The sequence below is a fragment of the Apaloderma vittatum genome, unplaced genomic scaffold (assembly GCF_000703405.1).
Source record: "Apaloderma vittatum isolate BGI_N311 unplaced genomic scaffold, ASM70340v1 scaffold16249, whole genome shotgun sequence".
Lineage (NCBI taxonomy): Eukaryota > Metazoa > Chordata > Aves > Trogoniformes > Trogonidae > Apaloderma > Apaloderma vittatum.
This window is the reverse complement of record NW_009735947.1, coordinates 4668-26871: the sequence shown is the minus strand read 5'-3', so window position 1 is coordinate 26871 and position 22204 is coordinate 4668. Positions and strand designations below refer to the sequence as shown.

The following is a 22204-nucleotide window of genomic DNA, read 5'->3' as shown; positions in this document are numbered from 1 at the left end:
GTTAGCTCCTATCATACGTAAAGCGTGTTGTTGTAGTCTTCTCCTTGGACGGGAATTAATTAAATGTCAGCTTCCACTTTCTTTCTTCCTCCCCACATTGCAATCACATATCCAATCGAGTAACAGTATAAGCTTGATAAAAGGCATGCGATTTGACTCCTTTTTATCTGCACTCTCCCAGCCCCACTCTGAAAATGCCTTACTCCAGCCTTCCCCAGCCAGAAGAAATCCATTTATCACTGTTTGGGCTCTTCTCATGTCCTTGTGAAAGGGGCATTGGATTCTGTTCCTAAACTATAGTAAATGCTTTAATGTGTGATAGATTCTACGGGAATAAACTTTGCATTCTTTTTGCTGGCCCAGCACATTACCTATTTCTTTATAAAACAATGCAAAATTATTTTTTATCCTTCTATGATTTTCATATTGTGGAGAAAGCGCATGTCTGTGCGCTTATTTGTACTTACAAGCTTCCTAGAAAAACTGGCGAGGAAAAGCAAGATATCACAGTGCCTATATTGTCAAAAATCAATGACAAACTACAGAACCACTTAACAGCCAGCCACATTCTTCAGTGGAGATAATGCATGAATACAAGAAACAAAGGAAAACCACCACAGAAATTATAGTTGCAATAGCAGCAGTTTTTGCTGCCTCTGGAATGTTATAAAAAGCATCCAAAGCATTCACAAAGGTCAGTTCCCTAGACTGTTTGCTAAACAAGCTGAAATGTTGGATCCTAAAAGAAATATACATTAAAAATGCACTTTGTTTCATAGCATTTTTGCAGAAGCTGTAGCTGTCATTGTAAGTGCCCACATCTGAGCATCTGTAAGGAGTGAGAGCACTGGAAGCTGTACTCTGGATAGTTACGGAGGCACTAATGTTATGGACAGCTGCTGTCCAGAAAGCCATTAGACAATCTAGTCTGGGTTTCACAGCTTTGATTAGAGATTGGAAATATCCAAAATCTAAGAATGTGGCTGCCTGTACTTGCCCCTTTAAAATGACAGGTGGAATTATAGGTGTGACTGTTGCCCTTGACCCTCAGATCCCCTGATCAGAATCCTCTCATTTATTTCAAAACCAAAGCCAGTGCTTCTTAGCGATGTGGAAACCTATGGTACTGATGTGCCACAGAAAATTCTGAGGCTTTTAAGTGGAATTCTGCATGAGTAACATTTCATTTGGGCAGAACTAGCGAAGGCCTGATGCCCAACACAAAGACTATAGCCAGGCAGAACTATGTAGAAAATCAAGACTTGCCTACTTCACATCTTTAACCAGGAATGAGAATTCATATAAATACTGAGACAAGCTTTCGCTCGTTGGAAACAAATTAATATACTGGCTGGGGCTGCAAGGCTTTTTGAAACAGAAAATTCTTATTAGAGGAATTAAATGTACCATACCCTTTAAGCTAATTGCTTTAATTTTAGGAACTGCTCCTGAAAGCAAATGCTAACCAGTTCAAGTGTGCAATGATGAAGTCTGAAAAGGGTGAGGTATGCTACAAATTACTTTATTACCTAAAAATCCCCCAGTATGAAGATGAAAAATTACTGAAGAATTTAAATATATCTCGAAGTCTTTGACAATTTTTCTTTATTTGGGTTTAGGAATTATGTGCTATCATTTATAGTTGTACTGTCACTTCTTATTTGCCTCTTCGGATGCATATGGCACAACCCCTTTAATAGTTCTGGTGCTGCTTTATTATTCTCCTAATTTTGAGACAAGAAGCCTTCCTGTGATACTACTCAAACAAGTCTCCAAATTGGCAATATTTCTCTAAACCCACATATTATTTTTCCATTAACTTTTATGCCACAGAGCAGCCAAGCTGAGGGAATAATGGTCCCATTCACAGAGAATTCTTGCTTTGGTTGATTCCCAGTTCACAGCTATGTCACCAAATTATGTATGTAATATATTCATTTCAGCATCCCATCTGCATATTCTGTTCACTGGGTTCTTCCCTATGGTACCAGACATCAGTATCTATAGCTAACAAAGTAACATTAAATAAACAACCATCAGTAGAATTCTACCACTATTTAATAATTTCATGAAATGTGCTTTGATGCCCTATTTTGTCTTCCCAATATCTATTTCAGTTAAGAGCTGAATATATTCATACATATAGGTAACATTTCTAGTCAAACTATTTTTAGCATTATTTTAGTCAATATATTTTAGTCAATATTTGGACCTACCTTTGTATGGTCATTTGATGTGAAATATTATGTATATAACAATTCTAAAACATGTTCTCTATGACTATGAGAGCTATTGGACTATGACCATACCTGTTACTTTAGATGAATATTCAAGCATTATTTTTGGTAAATATCTAATATTTTTTGCCAAGTACTTGAAAATCTGTTTCTGAAATGAAATAACGTAATTTTTGTTTGAACTGCAAGAATACACATGACAGGATGAAGAGTAAACCAGCATTTCAGGCTCAAAAGATTCAAAGCAAGGTGAGTAACCTTTAAGGTACTTTTGTGAGACGTACCTGAAAAATTTGGAGTGAAAAAAACGCATGTGCAAATTCTGCGGTGATGCAAACCCTATGGGAATCCACCTTTTTACACCAAGTTCTGTGGCCAGGAGCATGCTCTTGCTTGGGTCTGTGGCTCATATATTTTGGTCGATGCACCATTAACAACGTTCAAAGAAATGATCAGGGAGCAATGAGAGTGTGGCTACTCCAGGAGGGAAGAGCAGCAAGGAGAAAAGGTTATGAAAGCACCGGCAGCGCCCTCACTAACCAGGCATCTCAACATGACAAGGTTGGTGGTAGTGACAGGTTCTGCTGACAACAAGCCCCCCATAGATGAAGCACGATAACAAGTCCAGTCTGGGGTCCACCCAGGAAGTCCAGTCAGGAGACAAGGCTACAACAGCAACCCAGGTCCACGGCAGCAGGAGACAGAACGGGAGACACAGCCAGGAGCAGAATTACCTCCAGCATAATGGGAAAGGACTGAAACCCATATCTGAGCTTAAATGGGGCTTCCGGACCAGTGAGCAGAGGGTGTGAATGGAGGTCCTGGGTGAGGTGGGTCAGGCCAGTTAAATCCTGTTGTTTCCCTGAGGGCCCTGGCAGGTAAACTGTGTGCAGTTGCACAGTGTAACCATATTGCCTTAACAGTGTTTTCAATTCCAAAGGGAAAAGTTTTTATGTAAAATGCTAAGGATTGAGAATAGTCCACAGGGAAAAAAAGGAACTGTAACCCCCGGGTTTAAGAACTCAGAACAGGGACAGAAGAATCTTCTGTCTGTATATCACCATTTCAAAATGAGATCCTAAAGAATGCTGAGCAATCATTCCAGCTAATGACACTGATACACAATATACAATCAGTCTGGATGTTTGTCTTGTTTCCTTTAGACCCATACTGAGGTCATAAAATCCGCTATACTGATTGCTTCTCTGCTAGGATTTGCAAGGAAGAGAGAGAATTGTAAACACAAAAGAATGGGCTGTGCAGCCTTAGTGGTATAACACATGAAAACTCTCATTGCTATTTCTGCAATAACTGTACTACAGATAATCTTCAGTCTTGCATCATTCAGTCACCTTTCATTTGTTTCAAGTTCAAACGCAGAATAATTTAATGTGGAAGCTGTGCTTGTATTGTGAGCTCAGATATCTTGTGAGCAGGTTTACCTACTCTTTAAAACTACATATTTAGGTAGAGCTTATATACCCTTTGGGAAGACCGATTCCCTGCTTGAGGAACTGGGCATCTGGCCACTATTTCTAAGGCATATCTGGCATTTATCACATACTGAAGTTATCATTAATAACAGTATCACCTACTCAGTCTGCTTGCTTACAATCGAGCAGCATTTAAATTCCAGGAAGGCAGTAAGATCCCAGTTCCTTCTGCACTCGAAAGAGGGGGGGGAAAAACAAAACAGGAAACATTCACATAATTACTCTAAACAAGCATGTGATTATGTGGGCTTAGTTCCGTACAATGTACATTCCACCTCCTTCCCTGATAATGTAAAACACTGAAACCATTAGTGTGGACTAATGAGAGTCAAACCATCTGCCTAAATTAAAATACAGATCTGGCGTCCTATGGCATTGATCTGAGCCGCTCCTAACATCTATCTCATCTAAACACATTTGTCCTAAAGGTTGGTTAGACGATATTCAAGATGCTGCTATAACTTTCAAGCTGAGATAGGCACACTGCCTTTGGAAATACTTTCTATTCCTGTTGCCTTCCTGCCTGTGCAACTCTGTGAGCAGACATCCTAAGAGGAAGGTTTATCCAAGATGCACAGATAAGATTATAATCTGTCCTCAAATTCCTGAAGTTATATAATGCTTTAACCAACTAATATTTTCCTTTCCTCATTTTAGAACACCCACAGTATATTAAATACATTTTTTTTCATTTCAGACACGTTTATTATGTACAGCAGCAATTATTTCTCATTTCTGTTGCAAAATATCTATTCATCCTTTTCACTGGAAGAATGAAACAGCACAAATGCTTCATCACTCTGTCTCGATCTGCCTCTTGCTGATATCAAGCCTTGCTCTTTACATATTTATTGGGTTGGGTGAGCTATTGTGTGTTCATCGAGGGGCAATAATGAATACAGCTTTTTTTCCACAGGAATTACAGTGCTGTGTGATTTTCTCAATTATTTCTATTTTCTCATCTTGAAAAAAACAGAAGATATCTTACGACAGAAAGAAAATGAATACAATTCAAAACTTTTTTGATACCACATGACATAGAAGAACTTACTCAGTTATTTTAGTTACACCTGCCTGTATAAGATTATATGGGCTGTGGTATTTCTGTCTCGTTGCCATAGAATAATATTTCTATTTAATAAACTGGGAAACTGAAGTTGAAGATATTTCCATAATCATTCTTAGTTCATTTCTCTATCCAAATCATAGTTAGTAAATACAGAACAAGAAATCTGTCTACAACACATAATTGCCAAAAATGCAAAAAATTCTGCATGTCAGAGAAGATGTCTACTCTGAGTAGGCATTTTATACACAGTATAGTGCTTAAAATACATGCTGTGGCAGGAATGTTCATACAATGCAGAAGGCTGGGAAGAATTGAGAAGTAGACCAAAAAGAAGGAAGGACATCGTTAGGTATTAAGAACATTAAGTATAGTGAGTCAAACAAAAGAAATAAAATACATTGGTTTGGGTTCTTTTCCTAAATTCTTCAAGTTATCATCATTTTGTAAAGGAACAGACAGGTAATTAATTTTTGTCCATTAAAATGTGCCATCTGCGTGGAAAACACAGTCATTCTACTTAGTGAATTTCTAGGTGATAGCACGTGTTTGTTATCCTTAGTGTACCTAATTAATACCAATTATAAAGCGTGCCTTTTCCAGTTAGCTTATATATTTCCGGAGACTGCAGTACATATTGGTGCATGCAATATTTGCAGTATGTAGCTTGAGTGATTCTGTGCATCTGTTTCTCAGTCACTCATTAAGCTGTTAAATTGGAATTTAAATACATGTTTGGATTCTAAACACAGAACTTGTCTGGATTTAGGTCAAATGTGTCATGACTAAGCTTTGTTTTCCATAGGAATGATCCCAGTTCTTATCCCCCCAGCACTGCTTTGTCTTGGTTCAGATCAGGTCTCTCACGTGTCTCTGCAAAGGTGATAGATTTTTTTTTCTGAATAGCCTACTTGTGCAGGGAACATTTTTAACTGTCAGAGGGCTTGTTCCCTTCCTCCCTCGGTATTTAAAGGTTGTCTGGCAGTCAGTCCTAAGGCAGTATGCTGAAGAACTGCAAAGCAGCCCCAGGATCTAGTCCAAGTGACACCATGAGGCCTGAAAGTCACCAAGAACTGTACTTCACTTCTACCATCCAGAAAATGGATACAGCAATCGGTGATGCCGATTGTCTTGGAAATCGGTTGTCTTGGAAACATTTTGAAGTTACAATAGTGATGATTTGTAAAACACTTCTGTGACCTTCCTATGAAAGGCACTGCTTACGCTTGCCTTCAGTGGTTTTGGCTGCCCGACTGTCCTTCAGACAAGCAGTTTCTTTTCTTTGTCCAAAGCAGAGGGAAGCCCTGCACACTACGTATATGAGCACTGAAAAAAAAATGAAAGGAAGCGAACACGTTCTATGGGATTTGACATGGTCCAAGAGTGATTACAAATTTATAATCCACTTGGGGGACTTTGCTGATTTCTTAAGCAGCTTGAGTGGTTTATGAACAGCATGCAATTTCATTGTGAATGTCAGATTAATGCAAGATGAATGCTTTAAGCAAAATTTATGCTGTCTTAGGTCGATTTATTTAACCCATTGAAATGTTTTTTATACTCTGTTTTACGGTTTACATTACTAACTATAGTATATACATTCTCTTTCCTGACAGATTGACAATATACCTATTAAATTAAATGCTGCAGCTCTTTTAAGAGAGGGTGCCCTCTATAAGCGGAAAATGGAACAGGAGCTCGAGAGGTATAATCACAGTTTTCTCAGATTACTTTTCATATCTCTGGATATAGAATAATTAAAAATAACTCAGTTAAATCTGAACTAAAATAATGGATCTATTGTAAGGCATTAGGAAGCTATTCTATAAACATGGCTGACAAAGAGTAGAGCAGACTGGAATGAAAAGCATTGTTTTACCGTAGATGCTACACAGTGTGATTGTGTTCTGATTTAGCACTCTGGCTAGTGTTCACTTGAAAAGTCCAATACAGATCACCTGTTATATTTATTATATTTATATATTTGTTATACTTATTCTGATTCTCCAGAATAAATAATGACTCAAACATACAACTATTTCTTTATCCATTATAAAAGATGCATATATATTAAGTGAAATCATTTCATACATCTCCATTTTCTTCAATGGCTTGCAGTCAACTAAATGCCAGATTCGCTACCTGAACTGATTTATATGTATATAAAAAAACCTGTTGGTATACAGTAAGATACATGTGCTGCTCCACAAGCAAGATATGTGTGCTGCTCTACAAGGCAAGCCAGGAGCTGAGAGTGACAGCATGGCGTGTATTCTCGCTGACATAAGAAACTGCATTTCTCATATATGGATAAGAGGTTGCACTTCAGGCTCTGAGGATTCCTCTGGCGAGGAATTCTTCCTCAGCAGCAGAGGTTTTCAGCAGACATTAACTAGGGAGAGAGTGACTCCTGAATGGCCACTGGAGTTTGTATTCTATAACTAGAATTACAGAACATTTTCACTAAAAATTTTAACAAAGATAAAACTTGTATCATGTCATCTCGATTTAGTATTACTCCTCATTCACCTGACTTAGCAGGCTAAGCACTAAAAATTATCATTTTAAGTCCCACAGTGACTGCTTCAGTTTGGACTTGGTCTTTAGACCTAGCAAATTTTGGTATACGGATCCTGATTTAGCAGTAAGATATTATGCATCGCTCAGGTTCCATCATCAGCTATGTATGTATACTGAGGTTCTTTTGTGTTATGTCTGATACTCTTCACTCTGTCTTGCAGAATTTTATTCCACTCAGCAAAGTATAGATTTTCCCCATAACTCAACACTACTTTATATTAATGAGTTTTAATCTTCAGCTGAATTTAACACACAACAGATACATATATGCATCAGGGAGCAGCAGTAAGGTGCAATTCTTTGCATTTTTGTATCTCTGCCCTAGTTTTTGGCTCATTCACTCCTCTGCTGCAGGACCTTGATAGGCCTGCCCCAGGGCTTTGCTATGCTTTTCTGTCTCAGCTGAGCACAAAAAATAAGAAATGGCTTTGCTTAATAGCTGAATACTTCTTTGCCTCATTACAGCAATATTATTTAATTGACAAAATACAAAACAAAAATGGGATTAAGCAGAAAAGTTTTTAGTTGTTAAAGTGGCCAAGAAGATTGGCAAAGAGAGAAGTTGTTTGTTTTCTACCTCCAAGAAAAGTAATCCTCTGAGAAAATGTTCATACCTTCAGCCTGATTCTCCCTGCTCCTTGTAAGACTCTGTATGTAGCTAAAGTTGCCCTCTCTCTGGGCTTTGTTTTACTGAAAACTTTCAGGTCCATGCCCTTAAGCACTTTCTTCCAGCCTGGCGTTCCCAGGCTTTCCCCATAGCAGGAACACCTCTCAGACTGGAATTAAAATGCATCTGTCACATGACTTTGCAATTACAGCCTTTTTTCTCTGCAGAGATCAAACACCTAATATCATAACAAACTACTGGCAGTGGCTTATGAACCAAGGCAGGGCTGCAGAGTCAGATCCCTAGAACAGAATACGCTTTCTTCTCTCTTGCAGAATTGAAAATTCGCTACAAGGGGCTGGAGACCCATCCGAATTATTGCAACAGCAAAAAGAGATGCGTGGAAAAGATGTGGCTGAAATAGAGCGTAGGAGGCTTCAACAGAAACTGAGTCGTGAAAAGGCAGTTCTAGCCCATCAGAATGTAATCCAAGAAAATAAGAAGAAAGCTGATCTAATGAGAGAAGAAGTAATACAGCATTGCTCAAATTTGCTCACATTCAATCAGTGTAAAACATGCTACAGATGCTACCCGCTAGAAGAAGTGTAAAAGTTTTATACAGTGTTTTTACTCACTGGAGTCTGCAAGCAATTGAAAAGTAGTACTATAACTTCTAGATATAGCAATGCTTATACATTAAATTACTTTGTACAAGTGTTTGATTTGATTGATAACACTTAAAAAGTAATTTGAATAAAACAGAAGGCTAAAACACTCCTCTATATTCATGTCATTGTGCATACCCTTTTTGAACAGATAATGAGATACTAAGCAGCATTTGCAATGAAATCACCAATACTGACTAATTTCATTATCTTGTTAAAATGAGAGCCACAAATAAGAAATAATTTGTTTTCTTAAACGGATATAATTCAATTCACCTCATATTATCTGACATACTTAGATCTTTCTTAGGGGATAATTCAGGCAGAGAACCCTCTTTGGATGTATATATATGGAAATCTGAATATTTATACTATGAAGTATTTTCACACAGTTTCTGATCTGGCAAATCACAGTTTCCAAAATACATTGCTAGAACTTTTCATTTTTTTTCCCAAGCTTACATTACATTTTTCCAGTGCTTTTCCTATAAACTAAAAAAGTGATCAAGAAATAACTAATACTATAGATTTATAATTTTTTATAGTCACTGTCACTGGCTTTTCTTTCCTTACCCTGTACTTGCCAGTACTCTTCTCTTGGCTACCTCTCATAGGTGTCTCAGCAGTGTCTCAGCAGCTTAAGATGGGAGCAAAAATGTACAAGATTTTCATAAAGGCCATGCTGCAAAAGGCAAACTTGCTTCATGAGTTCCTTTTCCACCTTATAAAATCTTTCAGTCTTTTTTGGCAGTGAGTCTTCATGCCTGTTTAGATAGGCTGTAGCAAGAACTTAAAAGTGAACACTACTATGTACAACGCAGTATAGTGTGATCGCTCACACTCATTGCAAAATTATTGTAATTACATCCACCTCAATTTCAGAGCATTTGTATTTTGTTAACAGAGATGTCCCAATGCATAGATTTGGGGATGTGCAAATCATACTTGCTCTAACGTGTCAAATTCCAGGCAGCTCCCTTTGCTTGCTGCCAGATGCCGGCAGGACACTTCATGCAGACCTCCAGAAATAACGAGCACCAATTCCCCATGCGCCAACAGCTGTTATGCTGACCCTCCTGCTTCTTTTAAAACTATTACCTTTCATCTAAAACAGAAAGCACAGTAAGAAATCTAGTCTGGGAGAATCCAGTTTCCTGCTTCCTGTTGATTTCCTCTGACAAAGAAAGGGACATGATAGCCAAAAAGTGGACTTCTGTATGTTACAAAGATGTAACTTAGGCCCAGGAAGATCCCATAGGCGCACAACCAGCCATGTATTAGACGAGCACTCTTCCTGATATCTCACGACGAGATCCAGAGATGGGGGGTTTTGTCTGCTTTTAGAAACGTGTGGAAGGGAACCCTGGAAAACAGCAGTGCAAATGTTACAGAGGGATGTTGTGGATAAATAAAACATACGGTGGGAAGCTTAAATCTGGGTCTCTATGCTGTCGCCAGACAATGTTCTTTGCTACTTTTGCAGATGATGTAATACTTTGAATCCAATCATCCTTGCCCTGTTTCAATGATTTGAGGTACTTGGATCACCAGTTATCAGAAGTTTTATTCACCTGTTTGTTTGGGATTTAGAAAGAAGAGCTGATGCACCAGTATGCAGAGAAACGGCTACAGGAACAGAAAGAAATGAGAGAGCTGGTGGGGCAGATTGTGGAAGGACACAAGAATGCAAAGCAAGCAAAAATAAAGCTCCAGAAATACAAACAGCAGATAGGTATTTATATATTGACAGAAAAATGAGATACCACGCAAAATGTCCCCAAATGTCTTTCTTTTAGTGGGCCAATTACAATTTTTACAGAAAATTTCTTTAAAGGGAAGTTGAGGGAAAGATCCAGGCTATACATTCCAACGAATGCATGAATATGAATTCCAGGAGTAAGTTGGTGATGGGTAGATCAGAAATTCTAAGTTAGTGGTCATGGGAATTATTCTTTGTTTAAAAGGGAGAAATACAGCACTAATGTCTCCAACTAGTTTCCCTTACATCTAAAAGCAGCATACGTGAATGACTCTGCTTTTTGTCAAATGAAGTTAGGAAGCTTAGATTCTTGTGATTCATATCATTAAGAGAAGATTTGCCTAGCAACCACTGTGAAAGATTCATGACTCAAGATTATTGTCTTGTCCAGAGAAGAAAGTCCAGAGAAGACGGGTGTAGCTAAGGAAAGAAAAGCGATCTCCTAGCATGCCCTAAAAATCTATTAATATTTGCTATGTACAATATCCTTTTATTAAATAATGAAACAGTATGCACTAATTAGAACAGAAATTACAAAGAAGTAATTCAAAGTGTCTACTTTATGTATGTATACAGTACGCTTATGTGCTGAATAGAGTGATAGATAGTGGAGGTGGCAAATACTCATTTGTTTCCCTAATCATTCCTCCCACCAATGCCAGACTGTTCCCTCAAGTACCTTTAGATCAGTATTATTATTATTATTGTTATTCAAAAAATGCATATGAGTTTTCCTCCAGATGGACTGCTTGTTAAAACATGCAACCAGCTAACAGAGCTTCCTTCTTATCTTTCAGTTCAGGAAGTTTCTGAAGAAAATCGAGAACTTCTTCGGCAAGCTTTAGAAGAAGAGGAGGAGAAGCTTAGGAAAAGATATGAACTAGTTGAACAAATACGAGCTGTCGAGTCTTTACCAATCATCAGACACAAGTTTGTTGATTTAACAGAGGTCAGTTCAAAAGGAAAAACTGTTTTACATAAAGATGTATCATTTATGTTTCACACATTCAGAGGAATTGTGTACTGCATGCAGATAAATCACAGCCTGGATGCACAGCATTAAGTACAAAGTGTCCCCATGCCACAACAGTTACATCTGAACACAAAGTTTATAAAATGAAAATTTTACCAGGAAGAATATTCTGATAGTAAGTGAAACCTTAGTCCCCTTGGACTTTCTTTGAATTTTGCCAATAGGATCTGGGGTTTCCAATATCCTTCAAAAAGAGACTGGCAAGTGATTACAGTACGTCCTATCCATCTTGGCAGATTCACAGGTTTGCCAGTGCTGGGTGAGAACTGAATGAACATAAAGTTTGCACTGATGCAGAGTTATTCATCCTGCAGTGATGTTTGACATCGTAATTAACAAAATTAATTCAAAACTGTCAGCATTCTGGTATATGAAAGAGATTGTCAAGAGAATCCAAAACCTGCTGAGCTGTTACACCTGTACTGTGCAAATGACTTGTGTGTGTGGTGCAGTAAATGTATCCCAGACTTCTTGGACTCACTGTTGATGCACAACAACTGATACGCCTGAGATTGGGCTTTGCAATGCCGACTTTTTCAGAATTTCCAGACTTAGGCAGCATCAAGGAATCTGTTATCTTACCACTAAATCAGCAGCTAAAAATACTTTTCCATTTTTCTTATCCACACTAGGAGAAAAATAACATAGTATAATATAATATGACCCTGCAATTTTAATTAGAATCCTTTTGGTTTTTTCTTTCCTTTCTTTCATGAGCATTCAAGTGAAGATCACAAATTAAACTTCCATGGCTAGTCTGCAGAACCATACAGAAGGAGCAGGTCTTGATTCCACGGGGCTCTTGGAACAGTCAATAGGTTGCTTTGGTTTTATCTCCTGCTTCTCTGAACAGAACCGAGCCTTTCATTGATTCCAAAGCTACTGGCTGCCTCTGCAGCCACCAGATAAACCTCCCATCTCATTTATCAGATTTTAGAATATATTTCATTTTAAAGTGTGAAATAAGCGAACAAGAATAAAATCAGCCCCCTAGATGTCCCATCCTTCTTTACTCTCTTTGGTTGCCTTCATGGCTGCTGCCATCACTTGTCCCCTTCTTTTCCAGCCAAAGAAGGCAATCCTCTTTTTTCAAAGCCAGACTCACTCCACCCATTCCACTGAACCACAATGGTAAAAGCAGGATAAAAGGTGAACAGTACAAAGAATTGTTGTATACCACAGATACTGTAAACTGTCTGCATGGATGTGCCAAAAGGTATTCCAGTCTATAGGTCTTCTACTGCTGCAGACAAGAGCTACATATTGTGTCAACCCTAACGAGAGGCCTTAGCGTGGTCTCACTGCACTTCTGTTACCCAGATGATTCAGTCACAAGATGTAGGCTGCAAAGACACAACACTATGATGCAGTCAGACATGGAAATGTCATTATTTTTTCAATCACAACTGTGAAATGGTGCAGGCTCTCATTCAGGAAAATGAAGGTGACCCGACTGTCAGTTCTGTCTTATTTTCGAACCTTGTTCATTTACACTGGCTGCCAACTCCCCACATAGAGCTTCTGCTGAAATACTGTTTGTTTCTAAATACAGAATATGGCTTTAAGTACATTCTTCCATCTCGCTTATTTCAAAAGACAAAGCAGAAAACCACAGCAGGTTTCAAGCCCTGTATGAAAAATTCACTGAAAATCCAAGCTTATCCTATGTGTAAGGCTATTAATCCGTGAAGTGACCACACAGGTCATAGTACAAGTACAAGGGGATGGACCTGAAAGACACGGATGGACTGTTAGATAGATAAGGAATTGCTGGAAGGCCACATCCAAAATTACAGTCAATAGCTCAATGTCCAGGTGGAAACCAGTAATGAATGGTGTCCCTCGAGGGTCCATACGGGGACCAATACTGTGTGCTGTCTTCCCTAATGACACAGAGAGTGGGATTAAGTGCACCCTCAACAAGTTTGCGGATGACACCAAGCTGGGTGGTGCAGCTGATGCACTTGAGAAAAGGGATCTTGACAGGCTTGAGGATTGTGCCCATGTGAACTTCATGAGGTTTAGCAAGGCCAAGTGCCAGGTCCTGCACCTGGGTCAGAGCAATACTCGATATCAGAGGAAGACGTTTTATCAAGGCCTGTAGTGACAAGAGAAGAGGCAATGGTTTGAAACTGAAAGAGGTTAGATTTAAATTGAAGATAAGGAAGAAATATTTTACTGTGAGCAACTGATCTAGTGAAGATCTTTAAAGGTCCCTTCCAAGACAAATCATTCTATGATCTATATGTCAGCTTCACAGTTCCTTTACACTCGTTACTACAATAGTATTCTTGAGTGAATTATCACACTTCTGTTGATAGCTTGCCCTGTTTCTTTATTTCTGCAAAAGGCTATTTTGGGCTTAGTGAAATTAAGTATGTGTCCATAAAATTCTTATTCATTCTCATAATTTTCACACTATCAGGTCTTCCTTTAATGGTACTTAAATTGCCTGAACACCAGCATCATCTACTGCACAAGTGTAGGACTTTTCATATTTTAGGAAGCCCTTCACTGTCTTCACTGCGTATTTCTGAAATGCAAACACTCAAAATATTCAGCCTCCACCATTCTAAGCTTCTAGGAAATTCTCTTTCCTAGACGTTTTTGGTGTTTGATTGCCATGCTCAAACACTGTTTCATATGCCCTGTTGCAAAACATTTTCCTTTCACTTCCTGTTAACACAACTTGATGGTCTTTGACTAATTTAAATTAGAGGCAAGGTATTATAACACTTGCTATGAGCAAATTCACTCTAAATGCAAATCTGAGAAGATAAATGTACTGTTTCATTAACCTACGGTAGCACATATTTTCCAAAGAGATGCAAAAATAAAGACTGCTTAATATTGAACTCTTTTATTAATCTTCTACTGCTCATAATTATTTAGGCCATGTTTGGTACACATAAGCAGCATGGAAGCAGAAACCACTGCAAAAAAATTGAAGAATCAGATGTGAGGTGAAAAAACAGTGGTGATCTCTTCTTACTGGCTGAACTTCTAGAGCTTTAGAAAAAGAAGCTATGCGGACGAAAACTGCAGGGAGGCTCTTGGGAATCTCGGAGGAGTTCCTAGGGATGGTGTGGCAGGTGCATCCCCTCCTAGTCTGGGATGTCTCCGTACAGCGGTTGCCGGGCAGATTTCAGAGAAACTGATAGAAGTTTCTGGCTAGTTTGGGTCTAGCCCACCAGCCCAGGGGTACATCCAGGAAGTTGGCTGGTAGCCAGTGGGAGGCTGAGTTGGCATTGATTGACCACAGCTCAGATTCGATTGAGCTTTAAATTTGATTGAGCTGAGAATGGGTGCACTCCTCACAGATGGCCCCCTGAGACACGTATTCCTTCACTGACAAGCTCGTATCCATACCAACTCGATAATAATTCCTCTTAAGCACCAATGTTGTAGCAGCAGAGAGCCGAGCCTGTTATCCGTAGTACTCTATTCATAGAATCATAGAATGGCCTAGGCTGGAAAGGACCTTAGAGATCATTTAATCCAACCTCCCTATCATGGACAGGGATGCCTCTCAATTAGATCAGGCAACACATGGGGACCGAGGGTTCATTGCACCCGCACCCCCTGCCTTACAATTTACTTCATATTTCTTGGCTTTCCCTCTGTTTCATGGACCCACTGCCCTGAACAGCTACGGAGTGATCACTGGAGGATGAGAACCTGACTAGACTGCTTAGATGGCATCCCAGACCAGAGGAGAGGGATCAGACCCGGGTCAATTCCTGCAGCCAAAGTGACAATCTAAGCATCTATGACACAGCATCCTTCTCTTTTCCTGGTTTTTTTTTCCCTCCCCTTCATGTTTTGTTTTTTGAAAATCCCAAAAGCAGAAAGGCAACTATATTCTGTCAACCACCCACTCAGTATTCAATACAAGGGCTTTTTTTTTTTTCTCTGCTAATAAGGACTCCTTGAAAAAATGAAAGCTTTTAAACTGAATAATTTCTCACCATTAAAAGGACTGTAATGAGTTTTACTTATGTATGCTTATCATTACCACTTAATTTCAGGCCAAGAAATACAATTTGGAGGAGCAGTTGTTCTTTTGGGTTCTGCACATCCCCCCTTCATCCATTCCAAACTTCTGTCATTAATTTTCTGTCACTAGTTCTATGGAACTAAGCAGACCAAGGTCTCTGTGATTAAATCCAAACCAGTGTTTAGCTTTTTATGCTAGGTGACTGCACAGCAAGAGTCAGGTTAGCATCTTGACTTCCTGAACACATACATACCATTATAATATGCTATGGTACAAGGTACAAGGTACGCACCAAAGATGGGTACCAAAATTATGTTAAGATAGCCAAAAGAATATTGGTTGGGGTGAAAATGGATTAAATTTTGCAAAGAAAGCTACACAGAAGCTCAGTATTTGTGTGAGTTTATGCCATATATGCAGATGTATATATGTGTAGACAGAGAAAGAAAGAGGATATGTGAAAGCAAAGGCCAAAAAACTTCAAGTGTTCATAAATCTGTTTAAAAATGAGCTGTCTTCATTTGCAAACTGAGGTGCCAAAACCTCCCATTACATCACAGAATCATTATCACTCTCATTGCAAAGCAGATATTAAAAAGCCTTCATTAAACATTGAGGTTTGACAGTTTTAACTCTGGGCATTAAGATCTGAATTTGCTGGCTACAATTTGTTGTTTAGTCCTAGTCTTTTCAGATAAAAAATACTAGACTCCATAGATCAACTCCATACTTTGGAAAAAATAAATACAAAAAAAAATTTTTTTAGTGTAAAGTTTGTTGTGGCTTTACAAAATAAAAAAGCAGTTCTACATATTTTAAAACTTCAAAAGTCTAATTAAAACTAAAAGATATGTCAACTAGATTTTTTTGATAGCAAGTATGTTGTATTTATGACTAAACTGCTGCATATCTCAATGTTTTTTCATTAATTGTTTTATGAGCTTTGTGTCTTTACACATACACAAGATAAACTCTGCATCTTAAAAAGATCTTGTAAATAACAGGTTAGGACACCCCTATACTTCTTGAAGTTGAAATATATTCAGCATGACTTGGAACAAAATCAAAATATTCTATTTTTATTCATTCACTCTCCCCTTGGTATTTACAGTGTTATTTAAACCTCTATTTCATGTTCTCTAGACTGGTGGCCACGGTTTACTGTGTGAAATGTCAATAGTGGAACTACGCGAACGCCTTGCTCTACTTAGAGAAGCACAGAAGGCAGCAGAGGAAGAGAAGAGAGACCACATAATTCATGAAAAACAAGCCAGGGAACAACTTCTTCTAGACACAGTGAACCAGATTGCCCTGTTCAGAGCAGAACTTGGAAGAGCAGCTGCTTTAAAGTCAGTATAAAACAGCATGTGACATTTAAGACATTGCAACTTTGTTAATATTTCGCTAGCCCCTAGAGGAGAAAAACAAGTAGAGAGCAAAATACTGCCCTTTTATAAATCAGTATGGCTTTTGTCAAGGATTGTACAGATGCCAGGATTTCCTTATTATTCTGGGAAATAATTTGCATCAGATTTAACAAATCTTTTTCATGATTTACGGCTGAAGACACTCCGTAGGCTAATGTTGACAGCATTGCCCCAGGGTTCAAAGCCAATATTATATATTGAGAAGGAAATTCTGCCTTTCTTCTGTTCCTTTGCAGCTAATCAGTACTAATTTGGTGTTAATAGAATCATTCTGGCTTGCCACTTAAAGTGGTTTCTCATTTTCATCTAAACCAACACATTAGGGCTACAGTTTTCTTCCTTGAACTTCATTCGTTATATGAAAAGGCGGGCTTCATTGTAGAAGTTAAAAATATTTTAGGAAGGAGATTTTCTGATAATAATAAGCTATAAATTAAATATATTAAAGCAGTAGATCAAAGAAAAAATTCTTTGCTTACAGGCTCTCTGATCAAATTCTGTGTTCATTATTCAAATTTATTATTCATTATCATATTTATTATTCATTGTCATAAAGGATCCATAACCATCAGAGATGCTTCACATACGCAGAAGACAGACCCCTTTAACAAAGGCTTTAAAATCTAAGTTAAAGCTATTTACAAATAAAGCTGAACAGGAGGAAAGCCAGTGTAAAAGTATAAAACATGGCACACCTCGTGATCTTATGCCATTTTTACTGCATTTTGAGTATTTGCCATTGTTTTCTTGCAAGCTGTCTTTCACCTTTTCCCTTTTGTGGGTTTGAGAAGTTAGTCCTTGTCTTGTCATATTTATTTTGCAAGCAGATGTTCAGGCTGACATTCTGAAGACATACTCTATCAGGCTAAAACCATGCATCTTTAGAAATGTCTTAGACTCATGTTTATTGCTGAGATACCAAAGGTGGCGTCTTGGAGTTCAAAAGCCGCTGGGACTGTATTTGTAAGCTCACCTTACAAAACGGAGTCTTGTGTGATAAACGCAAATGTATTTGTAAAAGCAGGATTGCCATATAGTGCAATAAACATTTTTTTTCATTTCCTCTATCAGTCTCAGTGGCTAGGGCTCTCTGTACTTCCTAGTACCTTGTATTTTTTTCTGTCCTGCGCTGTGTAATTCTTAGTCATTGCACGAGACCACCCATAAGCACATCAAGAATCTCAACTCATTCCTTAACACTAAAAGGTACTGTCTGACAAGGTCACGAAGCAAAAACTAGAGTTTGTTGAACCATTAAAAATACATAAGGACTTCAAAAATATTTTTTTTCAAAGGCTTTGGTAGGGAAATAGTTTTTAATTATGGCAGACTCACAAAGGAAGAGAAGACTCTTGTCTGAGACCAAAAGAATATTGATAAATTCTCTGTTGCACAAAAGATTTGTCATTACGCTTTAGGAAGTAGTACAACTCTTAAAGATTGGTTTTTGTTCTAGGTGCTCATTTAATACTAGTAGCTGGTAAATAAACTTATAAGTAAAATTAAAATGGTTTCTCCATATTTTTTTCATAAATTATCACATAATTTTCTGTTGAATCTGGAGAGGATTGTTCTAATTAGGTACTACCCCATTCTGACTGGCTGTTACTTTACTTCCTTAGGAAATACATGATTTGGGGTGACAGAGATCATATGAGCTTGTCATATCTTGAGTCCTGAAAGTTCTTAACTGACCATCACATAAATCCAGCATTTTAAAATATCTTTTTCCATTCTTCTTTGAGTTTCTGCTCTGGTGTGGTGTGGCATCTGAAAACCTGTGGGACTGGCAGCTTTTCTGAAATAGTGTAGATGACTGGCACATGATTTGATATAGAAGACGACTGAATCTTGCTCTGAGGATAAGGAACTATTTACACTGTTAATTCAGATTGCTACTGCTTCGTGATGTTAAACCTCTTGCTCTATTTCCTGCATTTGTATTAACAACAATCTGGACTTGCACGGAAGGAAAGGTTTTGTTGCCTAGTCCCCCTGACAGTATTTAATCATCGAGTATTTACATAAAACCTTATTGTTGTATTGTCCTATATCCCTTGGAATGCAATGCCTTGTTACAATGCAAATAGAAATAATCCATGTTCTCAATTAGCTTAAGTGATAGTACATAATTTTTAGATTTACAGAATAGCGTTAAAAATTAATCTCAATGACGCAGAGTATATCACAGTATTAAGGAGGGTAAGGAAATGTTATCCTAACCAGATAGCACAACACAAACAGCAGAGAGGTTCACGAAGTGTCTCAGGAAAACAACTGGAAATGAGAAGCCAAGATAAACTGGGCCACTTATTTAGAGTTCACAGTCACATTTCAGAATGTGACACAGGTCAAATCTCCCCTTCATTCAGTTCCTGAGGATTTAGGGAACTCTAGTCCGGACTGGCTGCTCTAAAGAATACCTGCTATTACAGAGAGTTTCCTATTAGTAAAGATTAATCTAACAAAGCACCCAATAGACATGACCCCTAAAATGAAAGAAGTGTTTGGTTCCCTGCAATCTTAATACACTTTTTAAGCCAAATTTATGGGTTTAGCATCAGAAGGCACTTCCTCCTTCCTCCAGCTCCTTGAGAAGAGTGTGCCTTACACTGAAAACCCTGTGGTATAAGACCCAAGAGATAAGGGAAGAGTTCTGCTGTAAAACATTTCCAAGGGACAACCTGTCTGTGAAATTAGACCTGCCACTGACAGAGTAACAGTTACAGTAACAGCTGGAAAATGCCCCTATGCACTCTGTTCTTGGTCATTTGGAATTTTACTCTGGTTTCCAATAAAAGCAACTGTAATGTTGTACCACTGCAATATAAAAGGACCTTTTATAAAACAGCTGAAAGAAGGCATCAGACCTAACCTGCGTGTAAAATATATCATCATGTATATTCTCTGGTAGATCTGACGCTTACTTTAGTTCTGAACTTGGCCAAAGAATCACAGCTGCTCATGACATAATCTTAATACTACAGCTGGATCATATTGGTCCAAATTCAAGGGCAATGTTGAATAAAAGAGTAAGTTGAATGTTAAGTGAATCACTGTGTAACGAGGTTGTAACCTACAGGAAATTGTGAACAAACTGTGCCAGTTGGGTGAAAGTAAGCAAAACCAGATAAAACATAAAATCTAGAGGACAGAAAAGTAGCTGCAACAGAACAATAAAAAAAAAGACTATCCAAAAATCGCTCTCATATGCTTTACTTGTATGCTGCACACGGTGCTATCAATTTATGCTCATCCAGACCAATTAACCTTAATTAATACACCACTAGCCCATAGATTCTGAATCTGGGCATTAAGATTACACAGAAAGGAATATCTTTCACTTGCCAAGGAATACAGCAATCGAGATGAATACTAATGATCATACAAGGAAAACTCCATAGTTCTCACAAGCAAAAAGCTGCAGTAGTATCATGGGGTTTGCACACACTTTTTCTAAGGAATGTCATGTCAGGCTTGAAATACTTCAGTTATTGTCATCATAGGAAGAAATTATTCTATACTGTTTAGTAAGCCTGTTCTGTAAGCAACAAGAAGCAAGTTGTGAATACCACATTCAAGCTACGTGATTTAAACTTGTTTTGAATCTACGTGGTTCCTAGAACCAAGAGCAAATTCATTATTATCAAGGTAATAGATGCTCAGATGGATTTATTCTGTGGTTTTGTCCTCGTCTGAGGTAAACAGAACCAATTCCGTTCAGTGATTTTACTTTTCTGCTCAGTCTCTTCTAAGAGGCTGCACTTGCCAAAGTTAATGGCATGTTTTTGCAGATAGTGTCTGCCACTAGAAGTGATAACGCCTGATGTTTATAGTTACTACCAAGAATTGGTATGCAGAAAGGCTCTTGCTTATACTTGCTCCTATAGGGACCAAGGTCACTGATAAATCTGGTGAAACACACTGCAGGCGATGGAAAGTAAAAGAATCGCAAGGAAGTAAAAGGTTGCACCTCCGGGGAGGAGCGGACAGGACAAGTGACTCAAACCTGACCAACAAAGTATTCCATGCCCTAGATGTCATATTCTGCATAAAGCTGAGGGATCACGGAGGTTAATCCCTCCTTTTCTTCTTCAATGGCTGGCGTCTAAAGAGGACTCTCTCAGTTGTTCTACCCTCAAACCCAGTTCTGAGTTCCTGAATCCAGCCCCTGTGTCTGGTTCCCCTCCGCCACTGAGCCTGGGACTTCCCCAGAGCCTGCCAGCTCTGCGGCATCAGTGGAGATTGCTAAGGCAGGCCAGGGGGATAGCTGGGTTTGGTTATTGGTTTTGTATATTTTTGTATATATGCCATTATTTGCATTACTTCCTTATTAGTACCATTATTGTATTATTAAAGTTGTTTTAGTTTTCCAATATCTAAGTCTCTCTGCCTTATTCTCTTTTATTCTCCCCTTTGGGGAGGGAGAGAATTTATTAGAGAGCGTCTGTCAGTCATTTAGTGGCTTGTCCAGCCCTAAACCCTTGAAAGGGTTAATATTATTTTACCTTCTCATTGCTTCTTTTTGATTTTGCAGGCGAGAAGAAAAGAAAAGAAGTGTCCAGTCTAGTGAAAAGCCTGTGAAAGATGAAGGCATTTTAGACCTTCAGAAAAGAATTGCAGAAAAAGCAATGGAGCGTAAAAAGCAAGCAAGCCTCTTAAAGATTACCCCCCAGAAAGCCAGGACCGCATCAAGGAAGGTCTGGGAGTTATGTACTGGGAAAAGCTCTGCAATAGAGCTGCTGCTCAACTGCTAGCACTGGCAAGGGGTGCAGAGGCAGATGGTGCCCTACATGACTCCAAGCCATGGCCTTGACCTCACCTTCTTGTCACACATTCTGCTCCCACAGAGCCGGGCTTAGCCCTACAGCACCTAACTCCCCGCTCTGACTACCGCACGCTCTCATCCCAGCAAAACAGCACTCACCCACTGTCGCTAACCCTTGTCTTTCTCCGCTTCCAGTCACACGCGTCCCGTTACACCAAACTGGGACGCTGACCCCCTTTCTCACCCAAGGCCTGTCAGAGGTTATCATTACCGTGGTTTTTACCTCACCTTCCCTCATCCTTGTCCCGCAGCATCAGATGGAAACACCAGTGTGCCTGTAGGCATGGTTCACACTGGCTGTGTTTCTCTGGCAAGTGTCTAAAGACAAGCGGTGAGGAACTGTTGCTCCTGCTGCTGCCGCCACCTCTACCATTGCCTCGTGAATGCCAAGCATTCAGCAGCAGTCCATACACCAGTGCAGACACCTGTGATAGTGCACACACCACAGCATATGGAACACTGCAGTGAATAGTCACCACGGGATCGCTTTTTAAAAGCTGTACTAGCCAATG

The 22204-nt window shown here is 38.8% G+C and overlaps 1 protein-coding gene across 1 annotated transcript in view; it reads left to right on the top strand.

The window, feature by feature from the left end:
• Nucleotides 1-21564, top strand: part of CFAP99 (cilia and flagella associated protein 99) — a gene marked incomplete at its 3' end in the record, with an annotated part of 34922 nt that extends 13358 nt beyond the window's left edge. Inside the window, exons 6-12 of the mRNA XM_009876797.1 lie at nt 1440-1505; nt 6413-6501; nt 8319-8511; nt 10239-10380; nt 11205-11356; nt 16581-16786; nt 21402-21564. Coding sequence (XP_009875099.1) covers nt 1440-1505; nt 6413-6501; nt 8319-8511; nt 10239-10380; nt 11205-11356; nt 16581-16786; nt 21402-21564 — 1011 coding nt within the window. The remainder of the gene's footprint in view (nt 1-1439; nt 1506-6412; nt 6502-8318; nt 8512-10238; nt 10381-11204; nt 11357-16580; nt 16787-21401) is intronic.
• Nucleotides 21565-22204: the final 640 nt, after the last annotated feature.